General features: G+C 44.0%; 1 protein-coding gene across 1 annotated transcript in view; it reads right to left on the reverse strand.

The window, feature by feature from the left end:
* Positions 1-2,114: 2,114 nt before the first annotated feature.
* CNIH3 (cornichon family AMPA receptor auxiliary protein 3) overlaps positions 2,115-15,376 on the reverse strand; it is a 132,674-nt gene continuing 119,412 nt past the window's right edge. The window contains exons 4-6 of the mRNA XM_090047985.1: positions 13,086-13,198; positions 4,992-5,135; positions 2,115-2,500 (exon numbers count right to left, since the gene is read on the reverse strand). Coding sequence (XP_089904111.1) covers positions 2,473-2,500; positions 4,992-5,135; positions 13,086-13,198 — 285 coding nt within the window. The 3' untranslated portion in view covers positions 2,115-2,472. The remainder of the gene's footprint in view (positions 2,501-4,991; positions 5,136-13,085; positions 13,199-15,376) is intronic.

A 15,376-nucleotide genomic window follows, 5' to 3' on the forward strand; every position in this document is an offset into this window, starting at 1 on the left:
AAAAATAATGATCTTAAATGTCATCAAAGGAAATTTAAATTGGGTCTTAGGAAGAACGTTGCTAATTAAGAAGGTAGTTAAACACTGGAATAGATTACCTAGAAAAGCTGTAGAATCCTCATCCCTAGAAGTTTTTAAGAGCATGTTAGATAAATATTTGACTGGAATGGTTTAAACTCAGATGATTCCACTATGAGCAAGGGTTTGGATTAGATTGGCTCCCAAGATCCCTTCCAGTCTATTTTCCAGTCTATGATTTCTAAGAATAAATTGCTGTAAATTGGCCATGAGTAAATTCATGCCAAAAATCAGAAGGCTGCTAATCATCAGGAGAGTGTGAATCTAGAACAGCCTTCCATTAGGAGTGGCGTGGTCAAACAAACCAGTTTTAAGATGGAACTTGATAAGTTTATGAACAGAATTATAAAATGTTCATAATAGCCAGGGGCTGAACCTAGTGATCCAAAAGGTCCCTTTCAGCACTAACTCCCTGTAGTGAATTGGAGCTATATTGACAAGGGAGACTAAGATGCCAAATGCCTTTTTAGATGCCTCGCTCCAGCCTTCAGGCATTACTGAATTCATAAAACACTTGCTCAGATGCTGCCTAACACTGTAGGTCCTAAAATATATACTGCTGAGTATGTGCATAACTATTAATACTGTGACACAACTGAGCAATTAGGTTCCTAGCTCATAATTAAACCTTGACATGATTTACAAATTAGGCATCCCCCTTTCTACCTTACATGGGGCGCTCAATCCAGTAGGAATAGCTCTACTCAACCCTAGTCAAAATAAAAGAGTGCCAGGAGGTGGTAGTAACAGTATCCTCTTTATACACTGTAGCCCAGGGTTTGGAGCACTTAGCACAGGTGTGGGAGACGTGGGTTCAACTCCCTCTTCTGTGTGGGAATCCTGGTGGAAAAGGATGCCTAATTCTTTTTGAGTAGTGGGACTTTAGCCCCTGCCCCTCCCTGGGCCTGTCTTACTGGCTAGCTTATCAGTACTTTACGGCATATAATTCTCTCCGTGCATTGTGTAGGGGAGCTTAGTCACATAACCTGGGTTTATGAATTACACTGGACAGAAGGACTTTTGAAAACACAGAATCTAGGCTTGCTATCTATTTCTTTGGAAATAGATACTGCCATTAGAATGGCATTATTTTTCACTGCAGTTTTCCGTTAAGGAGTATGAGACTAGACTTCTCAATGAGATGAAAAGTTAAAAATAAAAACAAATGTAAACACACACAACTATGTAAAGCACTCTGCAGCAGTCCACCCCAAATTGACAGCTTTGGAATGAAACAGGTTAATCTAATATATATATGGCTGGATTGTGCAAGTCTCCATGTATGGACATATGAAACATGCACAGTTCATCTATATCAACCTATGTAGTTGTAAGATGAAGTCAAAACCTTTGCAATTAAATTCTATGTGAGGACAGACCAGTCTTTTCAACACCCACCTGGTATGTGAGACAAGAAACACAAGCTGTTAATTTCAGATGAAATTGGACAACCAAAGGAAACAGCATGACAAAAATCACAGACTAAAATCATTTAGTCCTTTAGAGGTACAACATTTTGCATACACCATTTTGGTGTACAAAATGTTCATATTACACCATTCCCTAAAATATGGGTTTTTCACCAGTTTTATCCCCAGTAGGAGGAATACCGTGCTACTAAAATCTTGACGTAATTGGGTCAAGCTATATGTATTCAGAGATATAATTCAGTCATACATAAACTGGTGTGTAACAGATGGAATATTAAAAATATACTACTGGATATTCAATGACAAGAATGGCATATCATTCAAAAATACTGCATTACAGTGGCAAATTCTTGGGGTTTTTTTAGCCATGTTTGGAAAAATACATTAAAGTCACTTAACTAGCAAGATACAATGTCCCTTTTTCCATAGTCACATGACCATCCGTGGACAATTGTCATGAATTCCAACTAGTGTTCATAACGTGTATTAAACACATCTTTTAGCAGCATCCTTAGCTGCCATTTCTATGGAATGTGCCCTCTGGCCCCCCATTCTCTCAGAACAGAAGGATTATTGAGCAAGAAAGTCCTTGTGAAACAGCAGAGCTTGGAGTGTGCAGTAAACCAAATTTATTGTGCAGTATCCCCCCATCAGATGAAGATAGGTTTTACTTCATCCCCTTAAATTTCATCATTGTTTTGCATGGGTTTTTGAAACCACAGACCATAAAATACCAAGTAAGAGAAGATAAACACAGTTTGCTCAGCTCACTCTCCAAAATATTCCAGTTCTTCAGTTGGTCATTGTTCTTGCTGTGTATGTCTTTCACATACAGTACTACTGATTGGGTTAAGAGCCTTCTTTTCCTGCTGGTTTTTTTTTTTTTTACCAAGTATCATTGAAAGTTGACTTGTCTTTGCTCTGTGTCCTTTGTTGTTCTCAGTCTTTAATGATGGTCTTTGAGTTAAGAGCTCACCAAAGCGTAGATCATACTGAATGTAAAAGAGAAAGAGACAATATGAAAGTATCTTTTTGAAGCCTGCAGAGCACTTTGATTTTTATAACCCTTTACCCTCCATTTCTCAAGTCTGACTCTAATGGCCTAAGCCTTCTTATGTGATTGTGGCTCTCAGTCCTTCCATTCTCTATAGCAATTGAATTATGATGCATTCAAGATGGTTATCAGAAAGCACTTGAGATTTAACAAATTCATTAGCCATTTACCATCATGCCACAAGCTGTGTATGAGTTTAATAAAATGTGTTCTGCTGTCACTGTCTGAAAAGAACAGAAACAAAATTATTCTACATTTGCTTGGCTGATCTTTAAAACTACTCTCAGAGGCAAAGACAAGAGTTTCTATTAAAACTATGTGATTTTTCTTTTCGTAGAATAAACATCTTATGCAATGATAAAAAAATAAAGAGATAAGTTGGAAATAATCTATACATACTAAGTTTAATTCTGTATAATTATGAAATCATATATTGCCAGGGTCCTGTTTTATGGTATGTCTATCTCTGATAGCGTAAAAGGGTTGGTGTACAGGATTTTGCAGTTCTTACTAGATCACTTAGGGCAGACTGTGGCTTTGAGTTTCTGGGATGAGAGGAGTAGAGGGAATGAGGGAATTGACCATCAAGATGGCCTCAGGAGGGCTTTTGAACTCTTGTATCTAAGTGACTCTGTCAGGGTCCGCTGGCAAAAGAGACGGGGATAGAAAAAACATTGTCGCCCCTCCACCGGCCTTTGACTCATCTTGCTCTTCTCAGGATAGTTAGCACTGCCAGAAGCACTAGTTTAACATTATCCCTGCTCTTCACACTCAGATTATGCCTGACCCCTGACAATGCAAGAAAGTGCTGGATGGGGGAGGAAGAGGATCTCTGGCTAAGACCCACAGAGATAGGTACCTGTCTGACTCCTATTGACTTCTGTGGGAATGAGGTACCTATGTAGAGTTTGGAACCAGTAGCATAACCGAGGGGGAAGAGGAAGGGGCTTGAGGCAGCAGTCCTAGGCACTGCTTTTATCAGGGGGACACAAAAATAGGTGCCACCATAATCAGCACCATGCTGGCCAGTGTTGCCCAGTGCATCATGGTTGCCCTGGGTATAGACTAGTGCCCTGCTAAGCTTCTGTTTGGCACCAAAATACTCCTGTGGGTCTGAGCTATTGTACCTTCCTATACTTTCATACTGTCCCCATACTTCCCACACTTCCTATACCTAGTCAGCCACAATTTTACTCATAATAATCATATCCAAATTTAAGCTCCACAGACATTACATTATCACCACTGCCAGCTGCGGGGACCTTCATTCCTCCACTGCAGTGTACAAGCCACACTTTACAAAGCACTACACCATACCATGGTGTTTGGATAAGAAATATTCAATACAATTGCAATTATGGGAAGAGGTCTGGGGGAATGCTAACATGAAACAACACTTTTGTTTAAAGTTAAAAGCTTGAGTTTGAGTTAGTGAACTGCTTTATAACGTAATGATATGGTCCATACAAGCAAAAATGCAAAGATGATGCAAGAGTCTTTTTAATTAGATGTGATCCCTGCCTAGTTCTTGGAGCAATTCCCTTAGTGCACATGACAATGAAGAGAGTATTGGATAAAGTGAGTGTATCTGTCAATCTGGAGTCTTTCCACTGACCTAGAGCACGCTCTGGACCGGACCTGTATGCCTGGCACATGGTTTAGGCAGGGCTGATCCAGCTGTGAGTGAGGGGTTGGATAGGGAATTTCCTATGTTCCTTTCAAACTCTCTTTTCTATATTTCTGTATCATGGTGGAAGAGTAGTCCATGTACTGAAATGTACTGCCAAGTGTACCTTGCTGCTGCAGACCATAGCCTGAAGGCAACTTTGCCAACTGTTCTAGGGCAATGAAAGCAACTGGGCCCATTTCCAGTGTTGTTTTGAGTGTCACATATGAAACAACTTACACATCACAGGGCAGAATTTGATCCTCAATTGGACATTGCTAGCAGTGCAACTATTTTTGTTTCCTATAGCATAATTGTCATTTTATTTCATCTAAAGAAAAGTATCCAAATGACTAGAAAAACTTAGTTTCTTGGTGGAGATATGCCTTTAATTGGAGGCTAAATAAAACTGAATTGGAAATCTTGGGGCTGCATCGAGATACTGATTCATAAAAGCACTTTAAGTACAGCTTAGCATTCAAGTCAGACAATTTCCCTGGAACTTAAGCAGATACATTAGCACTGGTTTCTTCCTATGCAAAATTATATTCCAGGAAGACAACAACATTATTATAAACCCTTAATCAGATTTTCCTTAGCTGTTCTGATTTTGAATAGACATGTTTTCCTGATGCAGAGTTTAAAAGTGGTTACTTGAGATGAAGGGTACAGGTCTGCCTGTTCTGTTTGATCCTTAGAGCATTTTTTAACTTTTCACATGAAAAATAGCTCTTTCCTTCTTTGTGGGAATGATCAAACTTACCAGTAAAGATAGTAGAAGAATGAAAGGAGATAGAAAGCTAGTTTACACCAGGCCTCTTTCTGACAATAACTCAAGGTATCTGCATTCATGACTGCAGGGGGATCGTATGCTAGCTCTGAACTATCCGCTGGGCAATGGAAATACCTGAAAGAGCAGGAGAAGACACCTGAAGTGACACTATAACATTCTAGATAAATGTATACAGGTTACAAGGATAAATGTATAGATGTTACAAGCCCTCAGACCTTTGATCACCAGCTGGAATCAAGAAGAAATCTTTTGTCATGACATAACAGTACACAAATGAAGGGTCTCAATATCTCTTTGAAGCATGAGGGGGGCATTGTTCATATCAAGATACCAACCTTAGATAACAGTGGCATAACTAGGGCAGTGTGACCAGGGCAGCTACCCTGGGAAGCCACTGTGCAATTGTGCTGACAGTGTGGCAGCAGGCAGAAGTCCCCGCATCCTCCATGTGAGCCAGGGGCCCAGCCATGTTGTTATGCCCCTGTTATAAAGACAGGTTCCAGCATGGCACAGAGGCGGGCCCAGCAACTGAGGAGGTAGGGCAACAACAGTGGCAATGGCCAGAAAGCAACCAGGCCTACATTAGTCCTCACTCATGCTCCTGCCACCTATTGCTATGTCCACCATAGCCCTAAGGCCCCATATTCTGCAGCACGCCACTTGCCCTTGGCCATGCCCTCAACTCCACCGTGGCCATGCCCCCAATTTCTGTTTGCCCATTGGTACCCCAGCAAGCCATGCAGCATGGCTCCACAGGTCGGGGGTGGCCCATGTGCCTGATGTTTGACACCCCTGTTCTAATACATGTAACACCTGCATATTGTGAGTGAAAATGTTACATCGCAGTATGATCACGGAGTCAGGATTTTGGAATTTTAACTGCAGTTATGTCATTGACTGACTGTATGACAACAGGTAACTGAATCAATTAATACATTTATTTATCCATCAGTACAGAGGAAATAATACTGGCATAGTCCAAATGGAGGCTATACGGCTTAATTAAAGGTCAGTTAAATATAGAGGTATCAAAATTATTGTCAAAATAGTTTTTTAAATGGAAAAGGCTGTTCTGAAAAAGGGAAATTGGCAATGTTTGGTGAAGATATTTTTGTGTTCCAGAGAATCTAAAAAACCTGAAGACAATCTTGACAAAAATAAGTTTTTATCTGAATTATTTCATAGGAAAAAAATCTGCTCAATCTTAGCTAAATGATTTGTGATCTTTAGGTGAAGTATTATTACCATATTTACTTGATTCCAAGACAAGATTTTTTTCCCCGTTTAACATGCGGGTACGGGGAGCCCCTCGTCTCGGAACTGAGTATGTGGTGATGGCGGAGACAGGTAGCTGCAGTGGCTCTGGACCTAACCCAGTGTTGGGGCTGGAGCTACAGCTGCTGTATGCCCTCCCTCCCCTGGCCACCTCTCTCCTGCACAGAGGTGAAATTCTGGATGAAGCAACTTCACTGGAAGCATGATTTCACCCCAAACCTTCCTAAGCATTTTGTCTAGTAATGCAATTACAGGTGGATTACCAGAGCACCAGCCCCAGGCACCCAATTTGAGAAGACTGAAAAACCAGCAGCTGCTGCCAATACGTGTTCAGCTGCTGCAATTACTACAACCAACCCAACCCAGCCTCTGCCGCTGCTGCTACTCAGGGCATAGACCCTGGCAGTTATGCCTCGGATTTTGTCATGATATCGAGATGCGTCGCCCTGGAGGCTCCAGGCTCTCTCCTCAATATTCTGGCTGGCTGTCTTCTGGTGCAGACTAGATCCTGCTCCCCAGACTCCTCTGCTGGACAAAATCCCAACCAAAAATAGCATGGTGACCGGTTCTTGCAACTGAGTGGGGAGGAGCACCTGCTAGGACTTTCCAGGAGTTTCCCCCCAGAAATTATGCTAAGAAATAAAGTCTGCCATCCCTACAAAGTCAGTATGCCTATAATTACCGATTGCTCTGGAAGCACTCTCTCCATGAACAATCTGTAATGTATGGAACACAGTGTAAGATACAGTGGGCACATCTACACGTGCATTTGATTTGGCCTAAAATTCCTCTGGTGTAAACTACTGTGGAGTAAGTGCTTTTGGGCAAGCGTCTACACACGCAGCAATTAGGGTGCAGATTTGCTGCTCTTTGTACCAAGTCTCCTGCAGCTCTGTAATGGGCGCCTCCTGCCACCAGGGGCAGCTCTAGGCTCCAGTTGCAGCTACTAGCACCCAGCAGCTGTCTTTAAAACCCAGCCCTGCTCTACCCTCTGGCCAGCCACTTCCCTCCTCAAGAGCAGCATGCTCAGCACAGAGGCAGCACACATCAGATCTCTCCTTGCCTGCTCTGCCTCCCCGTTCTATGGCTGCTCCAGCCCCTGCCCCTGGTAGCGATGACCAGCACCCTGGGCTCCTGCTAGCCAGCATGCCAGCCCTGCTGACCCACTGCACCAACTGCTGCTTGGCGCATGGCAATTCGGGCCTGCCCAGTACACTGCAGCATGCCATCCCAGGGTTGCCGCCACACAGCTCCTGCCAGCACGGATGCTGACAAGGGGCTTAGGTATGCCACTGTCACCCTCCTAGGCCTCCAGCCCTGCTGCCTCTGGGGCTACCAGGCCAGTCAGGTCAATGAGCAGTGCAGGTACCTGGGACAATGAGCAATGGCTGGAGGCCATCCGCATGATCTGTCCCACCTTCTGCAATCTCATGGAGCAGCTCTGGCCACACCTGGAGTGGCACGACACCAGCATGAGGCCACCCCTCTCCATGGACACCCAGATGGCCCTCTCTCTACTCAAACTGGCCATGCCCGCCAGCCTGTGGTACGCTGGACACCTTTTTGGTGTAGGCAAGGCCACCATTAAGGAGGCACCCTGGAGGTGTGCAGTGCCCTCCACAATGTGCTAGAACTCCCAGTCTCCCAGTCCTGCACATCCTTGTGCCAGTCCCTCACCTCCTCATGGGTGACATCCTCTGCCTGCCAGGCCCATGAGTCCTCCAGTTGGTCCCATAATGTCACCACCAGATGCTTCAGGAGGACAGTCCTGTCCTGGGTTTTCCTCTGGTGAAGCTGGCGCACCCGCAGGGCCCCATCTGTGGGCGGCGGCAACCCTGAGGCTGCATCCTGGCTGCTAGGGGCAGCCTCTCCCCAGCATGTAACTGTAGGGAGGACATCACCACTGGCATCAACATGTTCCTTGGAAAGGCCTGTGGCCATGTAGCTGAGGGAACATGGAGTACTCAATAAAGTTCTGTGCAGTCTTCTATCTCCCTGTGCTGTGTGGGGGATGGGGAGGGAACCTGGGGCCAGGGAAGTGTGGGTGGGCTGGGCTGGGCAGAGAGAGGGGGCAGGGGTGGAGGAAGGACCCTCCCCGCAGCTCAGTCCTTACCACATGGCCTTGGCTGCCGGCTCCACTCGGACCTGGCTGCCAGCAACAGTATCTGGCTCCAGGCAGTGTCCTCAGATGGAGGGGCACGGTGTGCAGATGCCTGGCCAGGGCCCCACCCTGGGAAGAAGCAGGCACTGGTGGCAGCCAGCAGAGTTGTGGCCAGCTGCACCTCATAGCTGGGCCTGGGGCTGTGGACCTGCAAGGCAGGGACTGACCAGGGCTCCCTGAGTTGCTGGTGGAAACTGTAGCTGGGGAACTCAGCAGGTTGGGATGCTGGGCACCCAAGGGGCCCTCCTCTAGTGATATGGCACTGGAGGTGCCAGGCTAGGGCAGGGCTGGGAGAGCACAGTGGGCACAGGGGCTTGGGCAGGCTGCCCATGCTGCTAAAAATAACAGATGCAGCCTGGGTCCTGGGGTGCAAGAATGGTGTCCAGTTGCCACATCAAGGGCTTATAGGCATGGCTGGACCAAAGATTGTGGTTGGTCATGGCGACCCACTGTGCCCACAAGGCCTTGATCTTTATGCACCACTGCTGTACTGATCAGTCATGGCCACACACCCACACTCAACCTGACAGCACCCCATATATGTGAGTGCTGGAGCACCCACCCCACTCAAACTAGTGCTGCACTTCTGCCCTGCCCCACAGAGCCATAAGGTCACTAGTTTCTTCCTTGGTCCAGTTGAAGCCCCAGGTGGAGGGCACAGGCATGGGTAAAGACACAGGCATGGGCCTGGGTGAGGAGGCTGAGGCCATTATGGGTCCCACGCTGGTTTTCTGGGCCCCTGTGCACCTGTCCCAGTGCTGCTAGGCCTGGGCAGCTGCCTGAAGTACCCAGCACAGGGCCACAGCACAAGACTGGCAGCCGCACAGCAGAGGCAATACCCCACAGAACCTGAAGACACAGCGGCAAAGGAAAATGCGTGGCTGGAGATCTCAGAGGAGTGACAGAGCTGTGACTACAGATGCAACCCCCCTGTCCCTGCGGAAACACCTCACATCTTACCCACAGCCCCCTGCTCTCCCAGCCCTGCTGCCCACACAGTGCATGCACACACACACACTCCCTCTCTCTATCTCTTATCTGTCTGTAGCTGCCAGGGGCCACACACAGAGAACATGATGCCCCAGCCTCCAATCACCTTTCCCCGCTGCCCCCAGCCCCAAGCAACTCCTTGCTCAGGCAAGCTGGAAGTGCAGGGAAAAAAGCAGAGGCAGAACAAAATCCTGGACATTTGTTTGCATTTAAAAAACGCACCCGGATGGAGGGCAGAAAACCAAAGAGGCCTGTCCGGGAAAACTAGGGCATATGGTAACCCTAGTGTTACTGCTTATTACCTGATATGTAATTCCTAAGTGTATGCACCTTAACATTAATATTTATTTACCAGTACCTTTCTCCTTAGCCCACTGGCTTGTGACCTTAACCCCTACCATTTTCTATATAAAAGTGGGAACTTCCCTTTTCGGCTTCCTGTGCTAGTTCCTGAGGTTACATTTGATACAATAGAAATAAGGGTTATTACATCAGAAAGACAGATTGTATAAGAGGAAGTAACTACCATTTTTACCCAAATCCAAGATGATTTTGAATTTAAGATGACTCCCTAATCATTTGATTGTATATGGGGAAAAATTATAAATTTGTTATAATTTTTCATGTATAGAATCTAATTATCAGAGGGTGTTCTTAAATTCATTCCCCCAAGGCTTCAGCACAAAAAGCAGTGGCAGGGGGGCATGCAGTGAAGAGGCAGGTGGTTGGTTGGGACATGCAGCCCCTTTGCCCCCTGCCCCTCCCACTCGCCACCCCTATAGCCTGCCCCCCATGGCACCTGTGCCCCCTGCTGCCTGATCCCCACAGCTTCTGTCACCTACAATCTCTGCCCCCACCTCCCCCCCTGCAGCCTCTGCCCCCTATGGCTTCTGCCTCCCTGCAGTTTCTGTCCCCCCAGGCCCTGTTTCCCCCACCCCATGCTGCTTGCTATCAGACACAGCTCTCCATCTCCATTCCCCCTAGGCACGGAGCAAAAGGAAGATCCAGCCTCTGCCTAGCCATGAACCAGAGTCCTGGAGTGGTGGGGATGCAGGAGAGGGTTGGCAGGCTGCTGCTGGGGCTCTGACTCTGGCCCCAACCCAGGAGCCACAGCAGCCATCTGACTTTCCCTTCCACCTTATACTCAAATCCAAGATGAGGAGATTTTTGCCCCCATATTGAATGGAGGGAAAAACCTTGTCTTGGATTTGAGTAAATGCAGTATTAAGTATGAATACAGAAATTATACAAAATTAAAACAAGACAATCTTGCCCTGTTACTCTAATTAGAAGCAATTTTTGAGTCAGTCTCTGTATCCAGCACTTACCAGTTCCCTCTACTAGTTCTTCCAGATTACTAGGCCTTACAGCTGGGGATAGGAATTTCCCCTAAAGCACGGGGATTTCCTAGACATTCTTTCTCCTCAAAAGCCATTCTTAAATACTTTAACATCATCTCCCTGTCTTTATTTCTCTATTCAATTATCCGGGAGCATATTCATTATGCAGATGTTTACTTTCTGTGGATAACCATCTGTCTGAAAAGTTAGATTTCTTCCTATTCAAAATTATATTTCAGGAAGACAGCGCAATTATTATAAACCCTTAATAAGATTTCCCTTAGCTGTCTTTATTCCAGAGGGTGAGAGGAACCCTCTCAGTATAAGATTTCCTTTTGGAAAGCACTTTAGTCTTTGTCTGAGGATACTGAGGCATATCCCTCTGACATCTATTGAAGCCATTGTTTGATGTGAATACTTATTTTAGACACTGGCTTCTTCCCTGCAAGCCAGGGTCTCTCTGAGGTGCAAATAGCTCCTGTTTGGTGAGGAATATTTCATGGACATTTGGTTTCATAGGCGTTAAGGCTGGAAGGGACCTTGTAAGATCATCAGGTCCAGCTGATTTCTGACACTTGATTTATCAATTAACTCACTTCCTGTCTTAAGTCAAAATATTCAAATACAAAAATGCATTCACTAAAACATGGTTCATATAAACAAAAATGTTAATACTGGACACAGCTTAACATCAGCCGTAAATGGAAAAGCAACACAACAGGAATAAATCCAATTCAAGGAAATATCTGTGTGTGGTAAATAATGCCCCCTAAAATTATTGACTGCATATAGGGGTACCCATGACACATTTTTAAGGCACTTCTTGTAATTGGTCCCATCCTAATTAGATTTGTAGTCACGTGCACACACAGTCATCTCCACAAAAACAAAAAAGATCAACTGTACTTTCCTCCAAGTGTGACCATAAACATTCAGCATGTTAGAGTAACATTTTGTCTTGTGCACTAAACATAATCTTGTGCTTGTCAGGCACCTGTTATTGTCACACTCTGGGTATTACCCTCTGCTAAAACGGTGTTGAAAATACTAATGGCTTTCGCTTTTTTAGAATCACCAGAAAGAAAACACATTCACAGCTCCACTTCATTAAGCTTTCTGAGAATTACACTGTCACTCTAAACTCTGGATAATACAGTGCTCCATTTCACTCTTCATTGCTACTGAGCTTTTGCAGAAAATATGGAAATAACTAATACTCTTGTTCCTATCTAAGGCTTTTCTAATTACCTCCCTCATTACAATACTATTCTTCACAGTATTATAAGGCATTGATTCTCTACAGTTATATGTAACCTCTGGTGACAAGAAGATTGTGACAGACAAAAGTCACGTCTATCTTTTAAAAATGTTATGTGGATATAGTCCTATTGAAAGTGCCAAACTGACAGCTGTGAAAACTAAAGACCACTGCCCATCTTCATAACAGATAAGGGCAGCAGCATAACTAGGGAGTGGTGACCAATTAGAGTGCCAACTCTGGCAGGTGCGGGGACATGGGGAAAGAAACCCATTCTTTCCCCGTGTCCCCGCACCCAGAGCCACCCAGGCTCCAGCAGCCAGAAGCGCAGCAGCAACCAGAAGTTGCTGCTGCTTCTTTGCCCTGGATACCCAGCTGTTTTGCAACTCCACTGAATAAGGGGTTGATTTTTCTCTAGGAAGAGATGTAAGCCAAGCCCTCAGAAAGAAAGTGTCAGTTCTCTGAACCTGCACTGTGCAACTCCAGGATCAATCAGAACTGCTGAAGAGAAACTCTAATTAATATGACTGATTCTTGAGGTCCCTCTGTGACCTTAAGTAATGAGGGAATGGGATTAGAGAAGGTGCACTGCAACACATCCCATTCCTACCATGTTGGGATGGAGGAGGCAGCTCTGCATCCTCTACCAGCTTTACACTAAAGAGAACTCCTTTCCAAAAGGTAAATTTTTCCCTGGACAGGTACAGTCAGAATCTGGACATCCTGTGCTGCCAAAGAAGCATAAAGGAATGTTTCACTAACTTAGAAAATAGACTTCTATTGAAAATACCAGACTATATTCCTTTTCCCCCTAAAATTTAATGAAAATATATCTTTTAATGCTAGATGTTATTTAAAAAAAATAAACTACAAACTGAGAGGAAAAATCGTGCCTCATCAACTCATCCAAGTAATCTCCTGAGTGAAAGAAAGCTGCCCTTCATTTCTACTGCTGTGTTTTCATTGTCTGATGCCTATGTATGCACGTTGAGTCAGAAAATGAAGATGACCATGGACCAAAACTTAAAAGGCAGACTTACCTCCAAAAATGATAGAAAAGCAGTGGGACATTCAGCCCCAAAGTGAGCCATTCCTGAGCGCACAAAAACATTATACAGAAAAGGCTGTGAATGGAATATTCAGGTAGCACCAGCTGCAGAAACAGAAAGAACAACTTGTCAGAAAAAACACTTCAGTGATTTTAATTGTTTAAAACAGTTTTTCAGTAAGCAAACTATATCTGCAAGTCTGCTGTGTGTATAACACTCCCTTGGGTCCAACTTGGTTGACAGAGAAAACAGTCAAGAGTAACGAGTACCGGGTGGAGTGCCAGGCTCTCCTGAGTTTTAATCCTGGCTCTATACCAGTGCCTTACTGAGAAGCCATGGGAACATCATTTATCCTATTGGTGCACTAGTTTCTTCTGTCTAAAATGGAATTATAATACTTACCTACCTCACAGGGCATTATGATAGGAGTTATTAAAGTCACAAGTATGATTACAAAGCTGTTTAAAAAGGGAAAATAGAGATCTGGTATAATATGTGGAAGAGCATCCTTGAAAAGCCAGAAGGTTGTTTTCCACAATTTTAAGTTGTTACATATGCCCCAAAAGGAAGGAAGCTTCAGGCAATTTGAGCCAAAATTTGATCGAAAGGGATCCTTGAAAATCCTCCTCTTTGGCAAGGCACAGCTCCCAGCACATCATGGACCTAAAAAGTGGGTCATTCTCCTTAAGAAAAGAAAAGGAGAAGGCAGAAAAAGGAAAGGAAATGAAGTGACGTTGTTGAGAGTACCTTTATTTACCAAAGCTCTTTTTTTTTTTTTTTTTTTTTACAGTATTTGTACCTGCCTTGTGTACATGAGCACTCTCATCATCAATGATGGTACCGAATTAATGACAACAGCAACAGAAGATTTAAGTGAAAACAGGCTAGCATAGACAACACTTACCTTTGCTGACTTCTCCATTTCTCAGCTGTAATCTAACTGTTATTTGTTTCTGGTGGTCTTTCTGTAATTCTGTATTGTAATCCCCACTTGAGCCATGACAGCTCATTTGTCAACATCAGTCATTTCTCAAAATCTAGACAAATCTACAGGCAAGTGAGCTTTGCCCTCTGTTGTGTCTCTGAGCCCCCTCAGCTAAGGTCAGGCTCCACCACAAGAAGCACTTGGAGTTCTTCTAGTATAAATTCACTAGTGCCTGTCAAACAGGCAACCTTCAAATTGCTTTTTCTGAAGATAATAGAAAACTTGTTACATTTCTCACTAAATAGTTATATTGCAGGATTATCATGAATCCCATTTTTAATTCCTTTATAAATCTTTCCATCTCACACAGAACTTATTTATTTGTAACTTTTATTTGCCATTGCTACTTCTTTTCCAGTAATTAACACATTTAGAGGCATCTTACTCTGAACCTGTATTTTCAGTTTTAGCTCCTTCAAAGCAATGTATCTTATGTGGATGACATATCATGGCACAATTATATGGTGTGGATTCCAGACTCAGGTTATTTATCACTGCTGGGGGGTTTTTTCTTCTTTTTCTGAATGTGATTTATAGTATAGCTGCAACCTTTCCAGCCAGAATGATTCATCACCGTCACAAACTGCAGATAAAAAGTTCTTAATCCATCTAGCTAAGCACCCCAGAATTTAAAGTGTGTTACATTAGTAATCCAGTACAATAAACTTGATCTCTATAGCCTTTTGTGGTGGTTATATATGAATGGGATCCTGGTAAAATATATGCAGCTGAGGTCAGTTGACCTCATTGACATCACCGGGGACATATAGGTATAAGTGGAAACTAAGTGGCTTTTTACTTAGCAGGAGATCGTGATTGCCAGGGCTGGTAATAGTGCAAGCTTTTGCCATGACTCAGAGAATGTGAAGAATGTGGGAGTTACCTGTATTACTTTCATGAACATTTTGTGTACCTCTACATATTCAGTTGCTGTTATACTGTTTGCTACTTCAGTTGAAAGAACTCACTCCTACTCTAAAGAAAAACAGGTAATGGATTTAGTTAAGCATCACTGATATCTTTTGAGATAAGTTCAAATATAAGGAGTTAAGGAGAAAACTGGCACAGTAAAAGCAATTGGTAGGAACAGCTGGTGCTGGGTCAGCCTGCGTGGTAGCCAAGAGATGTAGCAGTCCATGAATCCTGCCTGCTTATATTTATCCAGGGAAAGAATCTGAAAGAATGTCTGAAAAAAAGGTTACAACTTATAGAACTAGAGCCAAAGCTGAAGAACAGTTTCTACAGAAGAGAGGGGAGGAAAATGTATTACCATATTACTTCAAATTTAAGAGACACA

The sequence above is a fragment of the Crocodylus siamensis genome, chromosome 1 (assembly GCF_052110815.1).
Source record: "Crocodylus siamensis isolate JL-2025a chromosome 1, ASM5211081v1, whole genome shotgun sequence".
Lineage (NCBI taxonomy): Eukaryota > Metazoa > Chordata > Crocodylia > Crocodylidae > Crocodylus > Crocodylus siamensis.